This window comes from Suncus etruscus, chromosome 11 (assembly GCF_024139225.1).
Source record: "Suncus etruscus isolate mSunEtr1 chromosome 11, mSunEtr1.pri.cur, whole genome shotgun sequence".
NCBI lineage: Eukaryota > Metazoa > Chordata > Mammalia > Eulipotyphla > Soricidae > Suncus > Suncus etruscus.
Window position 1 is genome coordinate 69,166,600 of NC_064858.1, and position 22,607 is coordinate 69,189,206.

The 22,607-nt window shown below is 38.6% G+C and overlaps 1 protein-coding gene across 1 annotated transcript in view; it reads left to right on the forward strand.

Moving 5' to 3' along the window:
- Positions 1 to 21,961, forward strand: part of LIN7A (lin-7 homolog A, crumbs cell polarity complex component) — a 143,852-nt gene extending 121,891 nt beyond the window's left edge. The window contains exons 5-6 of the mRNA XM_049783601.1: positions 6,297 to 6,524; positions 21,907 to 21,961. Of these exons, the coding sequence (XP_049639558.1) occupies positions 6,297 to 6,524 (228 nt within the window). The 3' untranslated portion in view covers positions 21,907 to 21,961. The remainder of the gene's footprint in view (positions 1 to 6,296; positions 6,525 to 21,906) is intronic.
- Positions 21,962 to 22,607: the final 646 nt, after the last annotated feature.

Consider the following 22,607-nt stretch of genomic DNA (forward strand, 5'->3'; position numbering starts at 1 on the left):
AATATCAGACAACACAAACTTTAGACTCAAAGTAGTTGTAAGGGACAAAGATGGACACTTCATAGTAATCAAAGGATATTTGCAACAGGAAGAAATCACACTACTAAAAATATATGAACCCAATGAGAGACCATCAAATTATCTAATACAATTATTGACAAATCAGAAAGAGGACATAAATAATAGCACAATAATTGTGGGAGACCTCAATATGGCCCTGTCGACACTTGATAGGTCAACCAGACTGAAACCCAACAAAAATATACTAGATTTGAAAAGAGAAATGTAGGAAAGAGGACTAGTGTATATATATATATATATATATATATATATATATATATATATATATATATATATATACACATACACACTATCCCCAGAAACCTGGATACACATTCTTTTCCAATGTACATGGATCCTTCTTTAAGACCACATACTGGCACATAAAATATACCTCCATAAAATCAAAAGGATAGAAATTTTGCAGGCTATTTCACTGATGACAAGGCTCTGAAATTAGACATTAACTACAAAGGGACACAGAAGAATAACATTACCCACTGGAAATTAAACAGCCTACTATTTAACAACCAGTAGGTCTGAGAGGAAATCAAAGAAGAAATCAAAATTTTTCTGGAAACAAATGACAATGAAGAAACAAACTACCAGAATCTATGGGATACAGCAAAAGAAGTACTGAGAGTAAAGTTTATAGCTTTGCAAGCACACATCAAGAGGTAAGAAGGGGCCTACCTCAATAGCCTAATGATGCAGCTCATAAAATTAGAAAATGATCAACAAGAGGAACCAAAAATAGGGTGACAGAAAAAAATAACAAAACTTAGAGCAAAAATCAATGAAGAAGAAACCCAAAAAACAATCTGAAAGATAAACAAAAGCAGACTTTGGTTCTTTGAAAAAATAAACAAGATTAATAGACTATTGGCAAAACTCAGAAAGGGAGAAACTTGATAACCTTTATTAGAAATTAAAAAGCGGGAAATCACTACAGATATTGCAGAGATACAAAGGGTAATCAGAGACTACTTTAAGAAACTCTATGTGACCAAATATGAGAATCTGGAAGAAATGAATAAATTCTTGGACTCCTATAACTTTTCATGGCTGAATATAGAAGATGTAGTATATCTTAACACCCCGTCACCATTGAGGAAATTAAAATGGTGATCAAATGTTTGCCCAACAACAAAAGCCCAGACCCAGATGGATTCACTATTGAATTCTTTCAAAAGGAACTACTACCAATTCTGGCCAGGCTCTTTCATGAAATTGAAAAACGGGTACACTTCCAAATAGCTATTATGAAGGCAACATCACCTTGATACGAAAGCCATAGAGATGCTGCTAAAAAAGAAAATTAAAGACCAATATCCGTGATGAACACAGATGCAAATATCCTCAACAAAATCCTGGCAAATAGAATCCAATGCCTCATCAAGAATATCATTCACGGGGCTGGGCAGTGGCGCTAGAGGTAAGGTGCCTGCCTTGCCTGCGCTAGCCTTGGATGGACCGCGGTTCGATCCCTCGGTTTCCCATATGGTCCCCCAAGCCAGGAACGACTTCTGAGTGCATAGCCAGGAGTAACCCCTGAGCATCACTGGGTGTGGCCCCCCCCCAAAAAAAAGAATATCATTCACTATGATCAAGTAGGTTTCATCCCAGAAAGGCAAAGGTGATTTAACATCCATAAATCTATCAACATAATACACATCATCAACAACAAGAAAAATAAATACAACATGGTCATATCAGTAGATGAAACTCTCAGCAAAATGGGGATAAAAGGAACATTTCTTAATATAGTAAAGGCCATCTACCACAAGCCAATGGCAAATATCCTCAATGGATGATCTAAATTCTGGTACAAGACTGGCTTGTCCTCTCACCACTACTATTCAACATACCACTGGAAGTATTTGCTATAGCGATTAGGCAAGAAAAAGATATCAAGGGAATCCATATAGGAAAGGAAGAAGTCAAACTTTTATTCTTTGCAAATAACATGATACTTACTTAGGAAACTCTAAAAGCTCTGCCAAAAAGCTTCTAGAAGCAATAGATTCATATAGTAATGTGGCAGACTACAAAATTAACACACAAAAATCAATGGCTTTTTTATACACCAATAATAATAAGGAAGAAAAGGACATTAAGAAAACAACCCCATTCCCATTAGTGCCACACAAACTCCAATATCCTGGAGTCAACTTGACCAAAAACGTGAAAAACCTATCCAAAGAAAACTATAAAACTCTGCTCCAAGAAATAAGAGAGGACAAGCAGAAATGGAAACATATCTCTCTAAAGATACCCATGAAATTCTTTAAGGAAGTCGATCAAATACTTCTGAAATTCATTTGGAAAAATAAACACCCACAAATAGCTAAAGCAATTATTGGGGAAAAGATAATGGGGTTCACTACATTTCCAATTTTAAACTGTATTACAAAGCAATAGTTATAAAAACAGCATGGTATTGGAATAAAGACAGACCTGAGATCAGTGGAATAGGCTTTTGTACTCAGGGAATGTTCCCCAAACATAGAGTGACCTAATATTTTATAAATGAGCAAGTAATCCTAAATATAGTAGAGAAAGCCTCTTCAAGAAGAGTTGTTGGCACAACTGGTTAGCAACTTGCTAAAAGGCAAATTTAGACCCACAACTAACATCATGTATGAAGGTCAAATCCATATAGATTAAAGACCTTGATATGATATCAAGACCTGAAACCATAAGGAATATAGAACAACATGCTGGTAAAACACTCCATGACATCGATACTAAAGGCATTTTCAGGAGGAAACTGCACTCTCCAAATAAGTGGAAGCAGAGATAAACAGATGGGAATATATAAAGCTGAGAAGCTTCTGCACCTCAAAGGAAACAGTGCCCAGGATACAAGAGCAACCCACTGAATGGGAGAAACTATTGACTCAATACCCATCAGATAAGGGGTTAATATCCAAAATATACAGGGCACTGATGGAACTTTACAAGAAAAATAATCTAATCTCATCAAAAAATGGGGAGAAGAAATTAACAGACACTTTGATAAAGAAGAAATACAAATGGCCAAAAGACAAATGAAAAAATACTCCACATCACTAATCATCAGGGAGATGCAAATCAAAACAACTGTGAGGTACCATCTCAATCCACAGAGATTGGTGCACATCACAAAGAATGGTAATAATCTAGTGAGGATGTGGAGAGAAAGAAACTCTTGTTGACTTCTGCTGGGAATGCCATCTACTCAACCTTTATAGAAAATGATATGGAGATTCCTCCAAAAATTTGAAAGTGAGCTCCCATAGAATCCAGCTATATCACTTCTAGCAATAAATCCTAGGAACAAAAAAATACAATACAAAAATGTCTTACTCATACCTATATTCATTGCAGCACTATTTAAAATAGCCAGACTCTGGAAACAAACAAGATGCCCTTCAACAGATGAATGGCTAAAGAAACTGTGGTACATATACACAATGGAATATTATGTAGCCTTCAGGAGAGATGAAGTCATGAAATTTTCCTATACATGGATGTACATGGAATCTATTATGCTGAGTGAAATAAGTCAGAGGGAGAGAGATAGACATGATAGTCTCACTCATCTATGGGTTTTAAGATAAATACAAGACATTTTTGCAATAATCCTCAGAGACCAAGAGAGGGGGTCTGGAGGCCCAGCACAAAACATGAAGCTCACCACAAAGAGTTGTGAGTGCACTTAGAGAAATAACTTACTGAGAACTGTCATAACAATGTTAATGAATGAGGGAAGTGGAAAAACCTGTCTTGAATACAGGTGGTGTGGGAGGAAAGGAGAGTTATTTGGGACATTGGTGGTGGGATTGTTGCACCGGTGAAGGGGGGGTTTTCTTTATATGACTGAAACCCAACTACAATAATATTTGTAATCAATGTGTTTAAATAAAGATATTAATTAGAAAATAAATAGAAAACAGATGAATTGCTAAAGGAACTGTGGTATATATACACAATGCAAATTTATGCAGCTGTCAGGAGATATGGAAGTCATGATATTTTCCTATAAAATGATGTACATGGAATCTATTTTGCTGAGTGAAATAAATCAGAGGGAGAGAGATAGATGCAGAATAGTCGCCCTCATCTTTGGGTTTTCAGAAAAATTAAAGACATTCTTGCAATAATTCTTAGAGACTAACAAGAGAAGGGCTGGAAGGTTCGATTCACGACATCACCACAAAGAGTGCTGAGTACAGTTAGAGAAATAACTACATTGTGAACTATCATAACAATGTGAATGAATGAGGGAAGAACAAGGCCTGTCTAGTGTACAAGTGGGGGTGGGGTGGGGAGGAGGGATATTTGGGACATTGGTGATGGGAATGTTGCCTGGTGAAGGGGGGTGGGTGATATTTACATGATTGAAACCCAACTCCAATCTTGTTTGTAATCAAGGTGTTTAAGTAAAGATATTAATTAAAAAAGCCCATTCACATTAGTGACACACAAACTCAAATACCTTGGATTCAACTTAACTATAGAGGTGAAGGACCTTTATGAAGAAAACTACAAAATACTACTTCAGAAATAAAACAAATTGAAAACACATCCCCTGCTCATCACTGTTCAAACAAGTGGAAGTAGAGATACACAATGGGGCTATTTTGAACTGAGAAGCTTCTGCATCTCAAAGGAAATAGTGACTAGGATAAAAAGGCAACCTGAAGAATGGGAAAAACTATTCACTAAATACCCATTGGATTAGGGGCTAACATCTAAGATATACAAGGTACTGACAGAACTTAATAAGAAAAAAAATCTAGCCCCATCAAAAATTAGAAGAAATGAATAGACACTTCCTCAAAGAAGAAATACAAATGGCTATAAAGTACTTGAAAAAATGCTTCAGATCACTAAACATCACGGAAATACAAATCAAAACAACAATGAGGTACCATCTCATGCCTCTGAGACTGGCATACATGACAAAAAACAAAACAAACAAACAAAAACAACAATCAGTGCTGGCGTGGATGTGTGGAGAAAGGAACTTTCATTCACTGCTGATGGGAATGCCGTCTACTCCAGCCTTTCAGGAAAAATAATATGTAGACTCCTCAAAAAGCTGGACATTGAGCTCCTATATGATATAGCTATACCACTCTTAGGGATATACCTAGAAACACAAAAACACAATATAAAAATGCCTTCAGAACCCTTATTTTAAAAAAAAAGCAGATGATAATAGGGAAAGATGATCCTTCCCTTATGTATCAATTTACTATAGAAGGTGAACGCTAACAACTAGCATGACAATGTTAAAGAATGAGAGAAGTAGAATGCCTGTCTCAATACAGGGAGGGGTAGAGGAGGAGAGGGGCATTAGTGGTGGGAATGTTGCACTGGTGAAGGGGGGGTGTTCTGTTTATGGCTGAAACCCAACTATAATCATGCTTGTAATTATGGGGCTTAAATAAAGATATTTTTAAAAAGGTAAACTTTAGGAGTCCCATTCCAAATGTTACTGTCATCTTGTTGGTTCTTTTTTTTTATTACTTTATTTAAACATAGTGGTTATAAGGCTATTCATAAAACAATTGGTTTTATTTTCACAGTTACAAAGTTGTTCAAGATTGAATTTTAATCATACAATGCAATTCACCACTGCACATTTCCCACCACAATGTCCCAGTCCCCTCATACCCTTACCCTGCCTGCCTCTGTGGCAGACATTTTCTCTTTCTCTTCTCTCTCTCTCTCTCTCTCTCTCTCTCTCTCTCTCTCTCTCTCTCTCTCTCTCTCTCTCTCCCTCTCTCCCTGTCTCTCCCTGTCTCTCTTCCTCAATTATTTTTAGACCTTATGTTTTGAAATATTGTTCCTGAAGGGGATATTATGCCTATCACTTTATTTCATTTCAGCACCCACTTTTTGTCCAGTATGATCATTCCCAACTATCATTGTCATAGTGGTCCCTTTTCTTCCCTAACTGCACTCCCCACTATTTGTGGCAAAGCTTCCTTCCAAGGACTTGTCATCATTACTCTTGTCACTTCATTCTACCTTCCTAACTTAAATGCCCCTTCAAGGAAACCACTCTGTGCCTCAGAACAGCTTTAAGAGTTGATGCATCAACTACAAACATAAAGAGTGCAGAAGATGCAGTGAATCCTAGTGTTCATGCTCTCTTCCAATTTCAGACTTTGAGGTCTACGTTTGATGCTCATTTCCTAAATGTGTTCTGGGTGGGAATTAATGGAGATTTTGCTGTTTTGCAGAGTGTGGAAGGAGAGCACCATGAGAAAGCCGTGGAGCTCCTCAAAGCTGCAAAGGATAGCGTCAAACTGGTGGTGCGATACACCCCCAAAGTCCTAGAAGAGATGGAGGCACGCTTCGAGAAGCTTCGGACAGCCCGACGTCGACAGCAGCAGCAACTCCTGATTCAGCAACAGCAGCAGCAACAGCAGCAACAACAGCAGCAAACACAGCAGAACCACATGTCCTAGGTGAGAGAGAAACACTGTTTCCTGTGCGTGGAAAGACACCGAACATGCACCTGATTTGTTTGATTTGCCTTTAGTTTGCAAGTGATGGGCAGAACTCAAGTCCAGAGGCTTCCTTATGCCAGGGAAATGCTACTTGGGTGAACCACATGGTAGTTTCTTACAGATATCCAGAGCAATTGCTTCCATCACTTGTTAAAAGAAATCTAAGTGCTCAATCATTTCAAAATGGATGTATACCAGACAGTTGCTGACTTTCTGTGTTGTTCCCTTATTCATATTCCCTACCAAAGGAAGAGAAGTTGGAAATAATATGCCTTAGAAAGTCCAAGCACACAATGTTGGCACCTAAATTAGAAGTAAAAAACAAAAACAAAAAAAATAATGTTGTAATTGATCCAGGTTTTTGTGGGTTTTTTTGTTTGTTTGTTTTAAGTTTAATATTTTAATCCTAATCATCTGCCAAAAAGGCCCCCATATGGACCAGCCAGGGCCATCTCCCAAGGGAGATGAGCCTTGCCCAAGTCATGAGGAAGATTAAATAAGAAAAGGATATAGGGAGGCTCCAACTTTCTGATGATTTTTCATATGATTGGCTATTGTCTAGGCTTACTTTCCTACTGCTCCCTTGTTGTTGCAACCTGTTATGGCCAGATAGCTCAAGGCAGTGTCTATGGACATAGGCTTGTGGTTCTTACAAAGAAAAACAAAGGACACCATGTGGTTCTTACAAAATGGTGTCTTTCCCTGCCTAGAAACTGAGAAGAAACCTGCCAGGTGGCCTTTACAAAATGACATCCCTCCTTATTCAGAACACAGGTCCCAACATTTCCTCCTCTTATTATGGACTCAAGTCAAATTTTTTACTCTCCTTGAGGTTCATCATTTTAGTCCCTACTTGTGAGCACATACTGGGACCTTAGCATAAGTATATTATCAGGGAGGTTTTTTAGGGTGATTAAACCATTGTTCATAACAGGTGGCAGAATCTTTCCATTGCCTTTCTGCTCCTGAAAACTAGCCTTCCGCTGCTGCAGTGTCTCATGCATGACCCTGACTTGTTAGCATAGAATCATTGTTTTTCCAGAGCATAATTCTAGTTCCCACCTGTTCTGGAGAGCAACTTCTGCTAACATCCCAATCAGAATCCACTTGATGGGGCAACTCAATTTGTTCTCACCCATCCTCTCCTGCCAAATATGATACATATGGTGGGAAAATGACAATGATGTAAAACTTATCTGGTTTTTCAAAAACAGTGCCAAACACACAGGGGCGTCATTCCCTTGATACACAAAGCCTTGTCCCATTTAGTCTCGATGGGGATTACTTCACCATGCAACATTAGTGGCCTCTACAGTCTCACCACAATAGTTCAAGTAAGGGAGCAACCTCCCCTAAATCCATTCTGTTATCTGGAACCACTGCCCCCATTATTATTGTCCTGAGAGCCTCTTTCCCTTCAGTCGACTGCAACCCTGATTGTGCAGTGACTGCAGGATGACCAAAAAAAATGAACACCCTCTTAGCTAGACTCTGAATGGAAGGTTTGTGGGTCAGACACTGAGGATCTCTCCCCTACACTTTGACTTATGTGATTTTTTTGTGGTGTCTGGTTATGCTCTACAAGATCTCCTACTGAGGCGTAGGTGTTTAAAGAAGTGGATACCAACCCATAGGTTCGGGTTCTGGGATAAGTAATTTGGCCCAAGAGCATTCTTATTTCATGCTGGTAAAGAAGGGAGTTCCTAAAAATGTGGGGAGAGGAATTTTCTCTGCAAGCTATAGGAATGTGTTAGGGAAGCCACCTGGCAGCACAGAGGGAGCTGAACCCTGAGGCTAAAGAAGGAGTTTTTAGGCAGAGTTTTGGGAGTTCTTTTAGCCAGAGCTTTCTGGCCCAAATATTAGCAAGGCCTTCAAGAGATTGTGCCCAGACTAACTTCCTAGTTTGAAAGCATTAGTTAGGGCAAATAAGTAGTCATCAGCTCAACACTGCCTTAAGGTGCCAGTGGAAGCCCCATAACCCTGTGAGCTGACTGTGTGACTCTACCAGCAAAAAGAAAGGAGCTTACTTCTTCTTTAGTCTTGCAACTTAAACAGCTGTTGTGGTGGAAAGATCAACATAGGGCCCTAAAATCCAGTTGCCTTCCTGCACTGGGTTAGACAGAGATGAAAAAGTGCCTCCCACACCTGGTGTTAATTTTTTTTACCCTTAACACTAACAAGGGTAAACCATAATTTTTGCTCTTTTTTTTTTATATTCCCATCCTTGTTAATTCTTGCTACTTGTTCCAACCTCTGGGATAGATAGGCATAATGTAATTTCCAATTGATGTCAATGGCCTTAGCTCATTGAATTCCCATAGCCCTTCTTTGCCCTTATTCCCCTGGAAGCTTTCCTGATGACCTTCCTGCTCCATATTTTACCTAGAGATTTCACCATCTTAGAAGTCATTAAAAGGGAGTGTGGCCAAAGGTCCATCTTCTGTAATTTCTTCAGGCTGGAAAAGGACTATGGTCTCTACTCAAGAAGAGGCAAATCTCATGCTACCTTAGCTACAAGTGAGCAATAAACTGGTTTAGTTCTGAAGTTTCAGCACCTGAAAAGAATCAGATTAACTACACAGGGGAATATTACTTAAACTGATCAGGTCCTAGAGCAGTAAATGTTACAGCAATGAGATATTTCTTCTTACTTCTTTTATTCAGGTTATTTTCCCAGGTAAAGTTCTAGCCAGACTAGTGATTACATTTACAGCCTTTAGTTCTTTATGGTATGGTCTATTACAAATGGTAAGGTCATTTCCACATAGGTTATCCAAGAGGAATGGGTTTTAAGTTAAGCCCACTAGAATTCATTTAATATAATCAGCTACAGAAAAATAGTTTTTATCTCCACTGTCACCTTGAACCTTCCCTCATAACTGAATAACCTTGGCTTGTTCCTTTGCATCAACACAGCAATATGGGAGAAATCTCTATCTAGAGCACCCCATTATTTACAGAGAATTTCTGGAGATTGGTCAAGGACAGAGCAGGTGGTTCACCAATAAAGGCATCAATATTTTACTTGTCATGTTATGGATACCCAGTTGTGGCCAAGGTGAAGATAAGAAAGTCAGTTCAGAATGATAATCTGAAGGATGGCCCCTGTCATCTCACCCTCTATAGGGGTTGGGAGGGATTCTAACCTCCAGAAATTTTCTTGAGACTGAGAGCAGAGCTGTGGCCATTTGGTGCAGATGCAGAAACTCCAGTTTCCTCAGGCATTGCACCTCTATGGCCTCCCTGTCATGTCAGCCACATGCTGCTTAACAGTAGGGACCTGCATGTGACTCAAAGTCAACCCATTTTAACTCTGGTTCCCTGAAAAAGGACTCTGGGGTTTCCTACTTGACTCTTAAGATTTCCTGTTGCATAAGGAGTGATCCACACTACAGAGAGGAAAACATCCTTCCTATATATATGTAAATCAATATAATGCCATGAAACATCATATATACTAAAGGTAACAAGAAAAGACAAAAAGCAATGCATCTCAATTTACAGTACTACCATTATGCATATAATTTTAAATCCCATTGGAAAACCATGATTTCCTGTAGTTTATAAAGATCCAATTTTTCTAAAAGAACTGTAACATGAGTCTAGAGAATCTAAGCTCCTTTTCCATAGAATCCTCTACATAAAATATTAGGTCATTTGTAATTAAGAGATATGCTAATTAATAACAATACAGTTTGACCATACAGTTCTTTTCTAACACAAACCTCAAGCCTTCTGCACATTATTTTGTTAGGATTTTAAATTATCTTGCATAAAACACCCATATATACTTCTTTTTTCTAACCTTTGCTTCTTTCTCTCTATCCTCTGAAGGCAGTCTTGCTGCCTTGCCTGCCACAGGCAGCTACGTACACCCAGCTTGGAGCACTGGATGGCCTTTGTTGGTTCTGTGCTCCAACCTGTCCTGAAGAAAGATTAGCTTCCCAAGTTAACAGCCTAGAATCCAGCACTAAAGCCCTAGGAGAGATGTTTTAAATTGCTTGCAGCCAATTTGGAACCAAATTGATAAACATTCTTATACCTAGTGAGACCAAATTGTTCTTTATGATACCTATTAAAGACCTTTACACCAGTTCTGTTGATTTTTTTCTTTCAGTAATTTCAGACAATTTAGTATCACTGAAATTTTCAAATCAAATCTTAAGACCAACATTAAGTTTGATATGATAAATTTGACATGGAATTGAGTTACTTCAACAATATCATGCACTCAAAAATTAACTGCTGTCTATAACAGCCAACTACAATAATTTGCAACATTTTCCACACACTTCTTCATTCTTAGAAACCTCTAAAGTCAGAGAAATTTTCTCCAGTAGAAAATTTTAAAAGGCCCAATTTTTTTTTCTTTCTGAACTCTCAGGCATTAATGAAACATATACATTATCCTCCCTTAGCCAAATCTCTCCTTTGATATATAAAGGACCCAACTGGATCACTCTGCCCTATCCTGCCCAGGTGGAGTTTGTTTTGGGATTATAGACAAAAACATTCTAGAGTGAAGGGGATCTGGGAAGTTTTCATTTTCAGACAAGGAACAAATTCTAATCTTACTGTAGCATGCTGGATTGGGTATCTTTTCCTCCCTTCCCCCCCCCCCCTTTTCAGCCAGTTTTTAACCTAAAACATGGCAAGGCAAATATCTTTCATGATCTTTTTTGATTTAATTTGATTCTGCCCTCGCCCTCTTTATATACACATGCAGATAACGCCATCTTTCTCTGCCCTCAAATAAGCATGGCAGAAAAGCGACTGAGATTGGTCACATAGTCTAAATTTTCTCAAGGACAAATTTAGGTCCTGATGGCCATTGAGAAAAGTCCAGAGTTTATGACCCTCCTAACTGCTCTCTTCCCTGTCTTTATTTTTTTTTCTTTAAACATCTTGATTACATACATGATTGTTATTAGGTTTCAGTCATGTAAAGAATACCCCCTTCACCAGTGCAACATTCCCACCACCAATGTCCCAAATCTCCCTCCATCCCACCACACACCCACCTGTACTCCAGACAGGCTTTCCAGTTCCCTCATTCATTCACATGATTATGGTAGTTCTCTGTGTAGTTATTTCTATAGCTGCACTCACCACTCTTTGTGGAGAGCTTCATGAAGTGAGCTGGATGTTCCAGCCCTCCTCTCATTGTCTCTGATATTGTTGCAAAAATGACTTTTATGTTTCTTAAAACCCATAGATGACTGAGACTATTCTACATCTCTCTCTCTCCCTCTGACTTATTTGACTCAGCATGAGAGATTCCATGTACATCCATGTATAGGAAAATTTCATGGCTTCATCTCTCCTGACGGCTACATAATATTTCATTGTGTATATGTAACTTAGTTTCTTTAGCCATTCGTCTGTTGGTTGTTTCCAGAGCCTGGCTATTGTGAATAGTGCTACAGTAAATATAGGTGTGAGGAAGGGGTTTTTGTATTGTATTCTTTTTTTTTTTTTGCATTTTATTTAAACACCTTGATTACATACATGATTGTGTTTGGGTTTCAGTCATGTAAAGAACACCACCCATCACCAGTGCAACATTCCCATCACCAATGTCCCAAATCTCCCTCATCCCCACCCGACCCCCGCCTGGACTCTAAACAGGCTCTCCATTTCCCTCATACATTCTCATTATTAGGACAGTTCAAAATGTAGTTATTTCTCTACCTAAACTCATCACTCTTTGTGGTGAGCTTCCTGAGGTGAGCTGGAACTTCCAGCTCTTTTCTCTTTTGTGTCTGAAAATTATTATTGCAAGAATGTCTTTCATTTTTCTTAAAACCCATAGATGAGTGAGACCATTCTGCTTTTTTTTCTCTCTCTCTGACTTATTTCACTCAGCATAATAAATTCCGTGTACATCCATGTATAGGAAAAGTTCATGACTTCATCTCTCCTCACAGCTGCATAATATTCCATTGTGTATATGTACCAGAGTTTCTTTAGCCATTTGTCTGTTGAAGGGCATCTGGGTTGTTTCCAGAGTCTTGCTATGGTAAATAGTGCTGCAATGAATATAGGTGTAAGGAAGGGGTTTTTGTATTGTATTTTTGTGTTCCTAGGGTATATTCCTAGGAGTGGTATAGCTGGATCGTATGGGAGCTCTATTTCCAGTTTTTGGAGGAATCTCCATATCGCTTTCCATAAAGGTTGAACTAGACGGCATTCCCACCAGCAGAGGATAAGAGTTCCTTTCTCTCCACATCCCCGCCAACACTGCTTATTCTCATTCTTTGTGATGTGTGCCATTCTCTGTGGTGTGAGGTGGTATCTCATCATTGTTTTGATTTGCATCTCCCTGATGATTAGTGATGTGGAGCATTTTTTCATGTGTCTTTTGGCCATGTGTATTTCTTCTTTGTCAAAGTGTCTGTTCGTTTCTTCTCCCCATTTTTTGATGGGATGTATTGTATTCTTGTGTTCTTAGGGTATATCCCTAGGAGTGGAATAGCTGGGTCTAATGGGAGCTCAAATTTTCCAGATTTTGGAGGACTCTCCATATGGCTTTCCATAGAGGTTGGACTAGATGGCATTCCCACCAGCAGTGGATAAGAGTTCCTTTCTAATTCTTTGTGATGTGCACCACTCTCTGTAGTGTGAGGTGGTATCTCATCATTGTTTTGATTTGCATTTCCCTGATGAGTAGTGACGAGGAGCATTTTTTCATGTGCCTTTTGGCCATTTGTATTTCTTTTTTAACAAAGTGTCTGTTCATTTCTTCTCCCCATTTTTTATGGGATTAGATTTTTTTTCTTGTAAAGTTCATACAGTGCCCTGTATATTTTGGATATTAGCCCCTTATCTGATGGGTGTTGGGTGAATAGTTTCTCACACTCAGTGGGTGACTCTTGTATCCTGGGCACTATTTCTTTTGTGGTGCAGAAGCTTCTCAGTTTAATGTATTCCCATCTGTTGATCTCTGCTTCCACTTGTTTGGAAAGTGCAGTTTCCTACTTGAAGATGCCTTTAGTCTCAATGGAGTGTTTTACCGACGTGTTGTTCTATATACCTTATGGTATCAGGTCTGATATCAAGGTCTTTAATCCATTTGGATTTTACCTTCGTACATGATGTTAACTGGGGATCTATGTTCACTTTTATGCAAGTGGCTAACCAGTTCTGCCAGCACCACTTGTTGAAGAAGTTTTCCCTGCTCCACTTAGGATTTCTTGCTCCTTTGTCAAAAATTAGGTGCTTGTATGTTTGGGGGACAATATCTGAGAACTCAAGCCTGTTCTATTGATCTGAGGGTCTGTCTTTATTACAATACCATGCTGTTTTGATAACTATTGCTTTGTAGTACAGTTTAAAGTTGGGGAAAGTAATGCCTCGCATTTTCCTTTTCCCTAGGAATGCTTTAACTATTCAAGGGTGTTTATTGTTCCAGATGAACTTCATAAGTGTTTGATACACTTCTTTGAAGAATGTCATGGGTATTTTTAAGGGGATCGCATTAAATCTGTATAATGCTTTGGGGAGTATTGGCAGTTTAATGATGTTAATCCTGCCAATTTATGAGCAGGAGATGTGTTTCCATTTCTGTGTGTTCTCTCTTATTTCTTGGAGTAGGGCTTTGTAGGTTTTTTTTACAGGTACTTTACATCTTTGGTCAAGTTGACTCCAATATATTTGAGTTTGTGTGGCACTATTGTGAATGGGATTGCCTTCCTGGCATCCATCTCTTCCCTTTCATTATTGCTGTATAAAAATGCCATTGATTTCTGTGTGCTGATTTTGTAGCCTGCCACCTTGCTATATAAATCTATTGTTTCTAGAAGCTTTTTTGTAGAGTCTCTAGGGTTTTCTAAGTAGAGTGTCCTGTTGTCTGCAAACAATGAGAGCTTGACTTCTTCCTTTTCTATCTGGATTCCCTTGATATCTTTTTCTTGCCTGATAGCTACAGCAAGCACTCCCAGTACTATGTTGAAGAGGAGTGGTAAGAGAGGACAGCCTTGTCTTGCACCAGAATTTGGAGGAAAGGCTTTTAGTTTTTCTCCGTTGAGGATAATATTTGCCATTAGCTTGTGGTAGATGGCTTCAACTAGATTGAGAATGGTTCCTTCCATTCCCATCTTGCTGAGAGTTTTGATCAAGAATGGGTATTGGACCTTATCAAATGCTTTCTCTGTGTCTATTGATATTATGTGATTTTATTTTTCTTGTTGTTGAGGTTGTGTGTGACCTTGATACTGCCCTACAAAGCTCATTTCTAATATTTTCTGCCTCAGTCACAAGCCTTACTTCCCCCCATCTTCCCATGTAGGTGCAGCTAATGACATGAAGCTCACCATATAGAGTGATAAGTGCAGTTAGAAAAATCACTACACTGAAAACTATCATAACAATGTGAATGAATGAGAGAAAAAGAAAGCCTGTCTCGAGTACAGGTGTGGGTGGGGTGGGGAGTAGGTAGATCTGGAAAATTGGTGGTGGGAATCCTGCACTGGTGAAGGGGAGTGTTCTTTACATGACTGTAATCATACAAGTACAATTATATTTGTAATCACAGTGTTTAAATAAAGATAATTAAAAATTTTTGAAGGTATCATTTGTTTCTGGGAAAGTTTTGATTTTTCTTTTTGATTTCATCTCGGACCCACTGGTTGTTCAGTAACAGGGTGTTTAATTTCCAATTGTTAAAATTTCTCTTCTGTGTCCCTTTGTAGTTCACATCTAATTTCAGAGCCTTGTGGTCACAAAGGTAGCCTGCAAAATTTCTATCCTCTTGATTTTATGGAGGTATGTTTTATGTGTCAGCATGTAGTCTATTCTGGAGAATGACCCATGTACATTGGAAAGAATGTGTATCCAGGTTTTTTGGTATGGAGTGTCCTGTATATACCTACTAGTTCTCTTTCTTCCATAACTCTTTTCAGGGCTAGTATGTTTTTGTTGGGTTTCAATCTGGTTGACCTATCAAGTTTTGATAGGGCCTTGTTGAGGTCTCCAACAATGATTGTGTTATTATTGATTTCATCTTTCAGATTTGTCAGTAATTGTATTAGATAATTTTCTGGTAACTCATTGGGTGCATATATGTTTAATAGTGTGATTTCTTCCTGTTGCAAATATCCTTTGATTAGTACATAGTGTCCAACTTTGTCCCTTACCACATTTCTGAGTATAAATTTGGTGTCATCAGATATTAATATGGCCACCCTAGCTTTTTTGAGGGTGTTATTTGCTTGGATGATTTTCCTCCAGCCTTTGATTTTGAGTCTATGTTTGTTCTAACTATTCAGATGTGTTTCTTGTAGGCAGCAGAAGGTTGGATTCATCTTTTTGACCCATTTTGCCACTCTGTGTCTTTTAATTGGTGAATTTAGTCCATTGACATTGAGGGTGATGATTGTCATAGGATTTAATGTCATCTTTGTAGATAACTTTACTGTGTTTGTTGGTCTCTCTTGTCTTAGAGTAGACCTGTCAGTTTTTCCTTTAAGGCTGGTTTATCATCTGTGAAGTTTCTGAGCTTTTGTTTATCCATGAAGCTATGTATTCTTCCTTCAAACCTGAACGTGAGTCAGGATGGGTGCAGTATTCTCGGTGAGGCATTCATTTCATTCAGTCTTGTCACAATATCCCACCACTGCCTTCTGGCCTTGAGAGTTTCTTGTGTAAGTCTTAGAGATGCTCCTTTGAATGTAATTTCCCTTTTTGATCTTGCTGCTTTCAGTATTCTATCTCTATCTGTGGGATTTGTCGTTGTAACGAAAATGTGTCATGGGGTGTTTTTCTTTGGGTCTCTTTTAGCTGGTACTCTTCGGGCATGCAGGATTTGATTGCATGTAGTCTTTAACTCTGGGAGTATCTCTTTGATGATGCCTTTGACAGTTGATTCTTTCTGGAGATCTCCTACCTGGGTCTCTGGGACTCCAATGATTCTTATGTTGTTTCTGTTGAGTTTATCAAAGACATCTATTTTCATCTGTTCCCATTCCTTGAGTACTTTTTCCATTGCCTGTTCGTTTGTCTTAAGGTTCTTTTCCAATTTCTTCTGTTGTGTTGAGTTTTTCTGCATCACATCTTCCAGTACTCCAATTCTCTCCTCAGCTGATGATACTCTGCTGGCAAGGCTATCCATTGAGTTTTTCAGTTGAGCTACTGTGTTTTTCAGATCTGTTATTTCAGTTTGGAGTTCTGATTTCTGTCTTTCTGTTCTGTTCAGATCGATTTATGCTTTCCATATTGCTATTTTAAGTTCCTTATCTGAGAGGTTAATCAGATGGTTGGAATTTAATATGTCATTCGAGCTTTCGTCTTCATTCTCTGTGCATGGTGTTTGCCTGTGAGTTTTCCCCATTGTCACGCTTGTAGTGTGGTTTTTCCTGAGTGTTGTGGTGGGGTTCAATGGTTAGAAAGAGTGTGTGGCCGCATGACAGTCCTCAGAGTGAACAAAGGCACAGCAGGGCAGAGCCTCTACAGGCCAGCGAGCTCAGCTTATTGGACGGCAACCCCCACATCTAGAATGTACTCACTGGGCAGCTTCAAAATGCAGTTTTTTGGGGGCACACTCCCTAGACCTCTGAGGAAACCTTCAGGGATTCGAAACACAGGCAAACAGGCACAGGAGCTCTTCCCTGTCTTTAGTAGAGCAATCAGAGTTGCAAATACAAAGACTAATACAACACACAATTTCTGCTGAAATCAGACTAAATTCTACCAACCGTAAGGGGGGTAGTATTCTCCCTAGAATGTCTTCCCATATTCTGACAAGACAAGACAGAGAAACCACAGAATGACAAACATAAAGACAGAGACACAGTGATGGAACTCTCAGTGGCAATTAAACCTATAGTGGGTCCATGTTGCACCCAAACCCAGATATCAATCCTGGCACCAGACACAAAACAGACACTGGAACCCCTGGTGGGACTTAAACCCACATATTACCTTAGTAATGATGCTAGCACACCCCAAGAGTGACTCTAACCAAGGGAGACTAAGTGGGACTTGAACCCTTGTGGGTGTCCCCTGATGGTGGACTTGGTAAGGACTAAAGCATCCCCATAGGTTCCAGCCCTGGGGAGCAATACTGCATCCAATTTTTCTCTTTCTGGGCTTTCCCAGAGCACCATTTCCTTAGGCCTTTACATACTCAAGAGTGTCCTTGTGTATGTTCATGGGACCTAAGCAGCCTTGTTGGTGACTGAGTCATCATCATTTCTCTCCAAAACTAGCCTCCACTCAAGTCAAACAAAGTTTAATACCATAATCCATCTACCAAAAAGGCCCCTACACTGGCAGCCATGGCCATCTCCCAAAGGAGATGAGCTGGGTTTTGTGGTTTTTTTTCTTCTTTATTTGAATATCTTGATTACATAAATGATTGTGATTAGGTTTCAGTCATGTAAAGAACACCCCCCTTCACCAGTGCAACATTCTCGCCACCAATGTCCCAAATCTCCCTCCATCCCACCACACACCCACCTGTACTTCAGACAGGCTTTCCAGTTCCCTCATTCATTCACTTGATCATGGTAGTGCTCTGTGTAGTTATTTCTATAGCTGTACTCACCACTCTTTGTGGTGAGCTTCATGGAGTGAGCTGGTGTTCCAGCCCTCCTCTCACTGTCTCTGAGGATTGTTACAAAAATGACTTTTATTTTTCTTAAAACCCATAGATGAGTGAGACTATTCTGCGTCTCTCTCCTTCTGACTTATTTCACTCAGCATGATAGATTCCATGTACATCCATGTATAGGAAAATTTCATGACTTCATCTCTCCTGACGGCTGCATAATATTCCATTGTGTATATGTACCACAGTTTCTTTAGCCATTCGTTTGTTGAAGAGCATCTTGTTTGTTTCCAGAGCCTGGGTATTGTGAATAGTGCTGCAATAAATATAGGTGTGAGGAAGGGGGTTTTGTATTGTATTCTTGTGTTCTTAGGGTATATCCCTAGGAGTGGAATAGCTGGGTCGAATGGGAGCTCAATTTCCAGATTTTGAAGGAACCTCCATATCGCTTTCCATAGAGGCTATACTAGGTGGCATTCCCACCAGCAGTGAATAAGAGTTCCTTTCTCTCCACATGCCCGACAGCACTGATTGTTCTCATTCTTTGTGATGTGTGCCAATCTCTGCGGTGTGAGGTGGTATCTCATTGTTGTTTTGATTTGCATCTCCCTGATGATTAGTGATGAGGAACATTTTTTCATGTGCCTTTTGGCCATTTGTATTTCTTTGTTATCAAAGTGTCTGTTCATTTCTTCTCCCCATTTTTTATGGGATTAGATGTTTTTTTCTTGTAAAGTTCTGTCAGTGCCCTGTATATTTTGGATATTAGCCCCTTATCTGAAGGGTGTTGGGTGAATAGTTTCTCCCACTCAGTGGGTGACTCTTGTATCCTGGGCACTATTTCTTTTGACTGCTAATGATGATTTTTTTATGCATATAATTCCAACATCATTCCCATCACAAGTGGACCCACCTGAGCAATAGGGTATTTTTGTTTGTTTGTTTTTGGGCCACACTCACTGATGCTCAGGAATTACTCCTGGCTATGCACTCAGAAATTGCTCCTGGCTTGAAGGACCAATATGGAACCCTGGGGATCAAACCATGGTCCGCCTTAGATCAGTGCATGCAAGGCAAATGCCGTACCACTGTGCCACCACTCCAGCCCCCAATAGGGTCTTTTTAATCAAGGAACTAATATGATCTGATTTAGGGTTAAAATTTATAAATATATGTAATGTATTTTTATTAAAATAAAAATTTAACATATAAATAATATGTTTTATATGAAATTATGTGTCATAACATTTTATAAAATGTAAAATATAAATTGTATTAAAATAAAAAAATATATATTACTCTGGGTGTTCTGTGGTAGATGATGGAAAGAATAACAGTGAAAATATACACCAATTAGGAGACTGACATATGTTAAGACTTGTGCTAGAATGATATATCTGAGATATAGTATTGAATCAATATAGACAAGGACATTTTATTCCTATCTTGTTTTCTTATTTATTCCAAATGCTCTTTTCACACTCCTCTTCACTGTCCTCTTGAAGGTTTATTTTGTTAATAAAACAATCCACTCTTCTTTGCTAAAACAGTGCTGCTCTTTCTACTCATTTTTTGTTCCTCCTTAATATTTGAAACTAATGCCAACTCTCCTATTTGATATACCACATTACTTGTAGGAAATTGTCTTGAAGGGCTTTGAAAGCTATATGCTGTGAGTTAGTCATATGGGGCCTTATTAAAAGCCTCTTCTGTTATTCTTCACTCAAATATGTTATTCTTCACCATTCAAAACTGAAATTTTACATACTGGCCATTAATATGGGTCGGTTGCATGCAAAGCAAATGCCTTACTGCTGTGCTATAACTGCAGCCCCTGGAAGAGGGTTTGTTACACTAACATACTGTGTTTGCTTTTGTGAGATTTGAAAGGAATTTGATTATTTACTTTAAACATACACCTGACTATTTTAAGAGCCTGACAAATCAAACAGCAAAATACTTGCAAGATACCTTATCATGTATTATAAGTAATACAATCTATATTCTCTCAATCAGAACCTTTTTATTTGAAAATGATACACTCTGAAGAAACTAGTGTTATTAAATAGTGTATCCAAATGGAAATAAGTTGCAAGCAATAGTGTATAAAAGTGTCTCATACTCTGTTTAAATTTAAATTCTCCTAACGTAAATCTCAATTTGCTCCTTAAATATTTATTTTTGATCATCAGGAGTAGATTCTGTTTTTGGGCATGTAAAAGATAGGGTTATCATACTATTATATAATAAACATCTATATAGATTCTATAAATAGAAACTAGTATCAGATCCTCACTTTTATGAGATAGAAGATGGCATTTTTTTTAGCCCTAAATGCCTAATTTTTGAGGTATACCAAGAAGTGACAGAAGGCCTGGTGTCTTCTGTTTGTGAATCTCTGCTGACCTGTCTTGTTGGGTCAGTGTGAAAGAAGACCAAGCATGAGTGCTCTACAGGTCTGCAGGGCCAGGGATTAATTGGCTCACCTTGACAATGTTAGGAGGCCTCTGTGGCTACAGTCAAAGAAAGCAGCATCTTCTTTTAAAATTGGTTCATTTATATCCATAGTTGTCTGTAGAATTAGGAAAATAAACCATCCTTGAATGCCAACACCTGAGAAAGTCAAGACCAAATCTCTGTTTAATTTGTCACTTCCTATTGCTAAATCTCCCTGGAAAATTCATTACCTTTGAAAGCATGCTCAATGCTAACAGATTTATAAAGTTGATGGCATTTGCCAGTGGACTTCCTAACTTTCTTTTCCTTAGTTTACTTCAGACCCTATTTACTTATTTTGGCCAGTAACTGTCTGGCTCTCCCAACTAACACTTCTGATGTTAAGGTTCTTAAGGTTCTGATCCAGGCAACCCCTAACTGTATTATCCAGCCAAATTACTAAGAAATCAACATACCAGAAGATGATTCTAATGAAGCTAAATTCAAGTAACTTAGAATTATCTAGCAGAAAAATGGGCCATATAAAATTGAATGCTAAGCTAGATAATATTTATCCAGCAATTTGGGCATTCCAAGCACTCATTAACTGGAATAATTTGATAAAACCTATGTTGTCTAAACTCTTTATCTTTAAAAACAAATATTGTTTTTAACACTAACTACCTTTCTCTCTGAAGGCAAAGATTCTGTATTGGAAGAGTGAGAATAAGAACCTAATCTCCCATAGCTGATCCTTTGGGCAGTTGCCTTTCTGGTCTGCTCTGTACTGGAATGATTTGAGACCAAGGGTCCTCAAACTTTTTAAGCAAGAGAGAAGTTCACTGTCCCTAAGAATATTGAAGGGCTGGATACATGTGGTCCGCTGGACCTAGTTTGGGGACACCTGCTTAATACCATGTGGACAGGCCAAATATGTCCTTCAAAAAAAGGATACTTGTGCTTGCAACATGTCAAAGAGAGAATTTACCAATTTGTGTCTTAGAGACAACATTACTAATTATCTTAAGAGTCATAATGTACAAGTAGTTTTTTATTTTCCTTTGTAAAGAAAAATCGTTATCTGGGATTTGGAAGAAGAAATGTTTTACATTTGAAGTGTTTTCAAACTACTGTTCCTTATTTCACTTGGGAAACTAGCTGTCTTTTCATTCTTGTTCAATAATTACTTCCTTAGCAAACATCCAACATTTTCCCCCAGTGCAAGAGTGTGCATGAAAGATAGACCTAACAATAACCCTTGCTGCTCTTTCATAACACTTGCTCCTGGATATTTTTTGCATTTTGTCATTATTAAATGAAAACTAATCATGGGTACTTTTTTTCTTTCCGCTCTTGCAGATCTTTGAAGACTTGCTACCAGATCAAACATCTGAAAGTCCCAAATTTGAAATTGTGCTTCAGAATCCCAGCACATAGTAAAAGAAAAATATGGATAATTACTACCTGTCAAGAAGCTGTGAACATGTGACCACGTGGTGTATAAATTATTTTCCAAGGCAGCTCAACACCTTTCTGTGAGGCTGTACACCCAGTGCTCACACACTCTCTCCACACCCAGACCTTCCATTCACTGCCAGGGCCATTCTCTGAGAGTTAAAGGGAGAGAGATTTCCCAATCTATACACTGAAACCCTACCCAAAAAAAAAAAAAAAGTCTGTGGCTTCTAAATGAACCACCAGGGCCAAGATTAAGCAAATCATTGATCTGTAACATCTTCAGAGTTAAAAAAAAAAAAAAAACCCTTCATTGCATTGTAGTTCAATCTGCCTCAGTTCAAAGTATCACCACTTAAGCCTACACTTGACCTGCCCCTCACTCTTCCATGTTGTCCTGTTGCTGATTTGTCTGAGACAAAATTTCAGTACATAGCAAATTCAAGATATTTCCCTCTTAAAAACAGAGTTATTTTAACCATATTTGTACTGTGTTCAGGTTCTATAAGCAACTGACCTTTTATTTTGTTTCTATGAATTTTAGTAGGCAGTCATTGCATGGAAAATTTGGGCATACCTTTTAATTTCCTAGAAGTGAGGCCAGA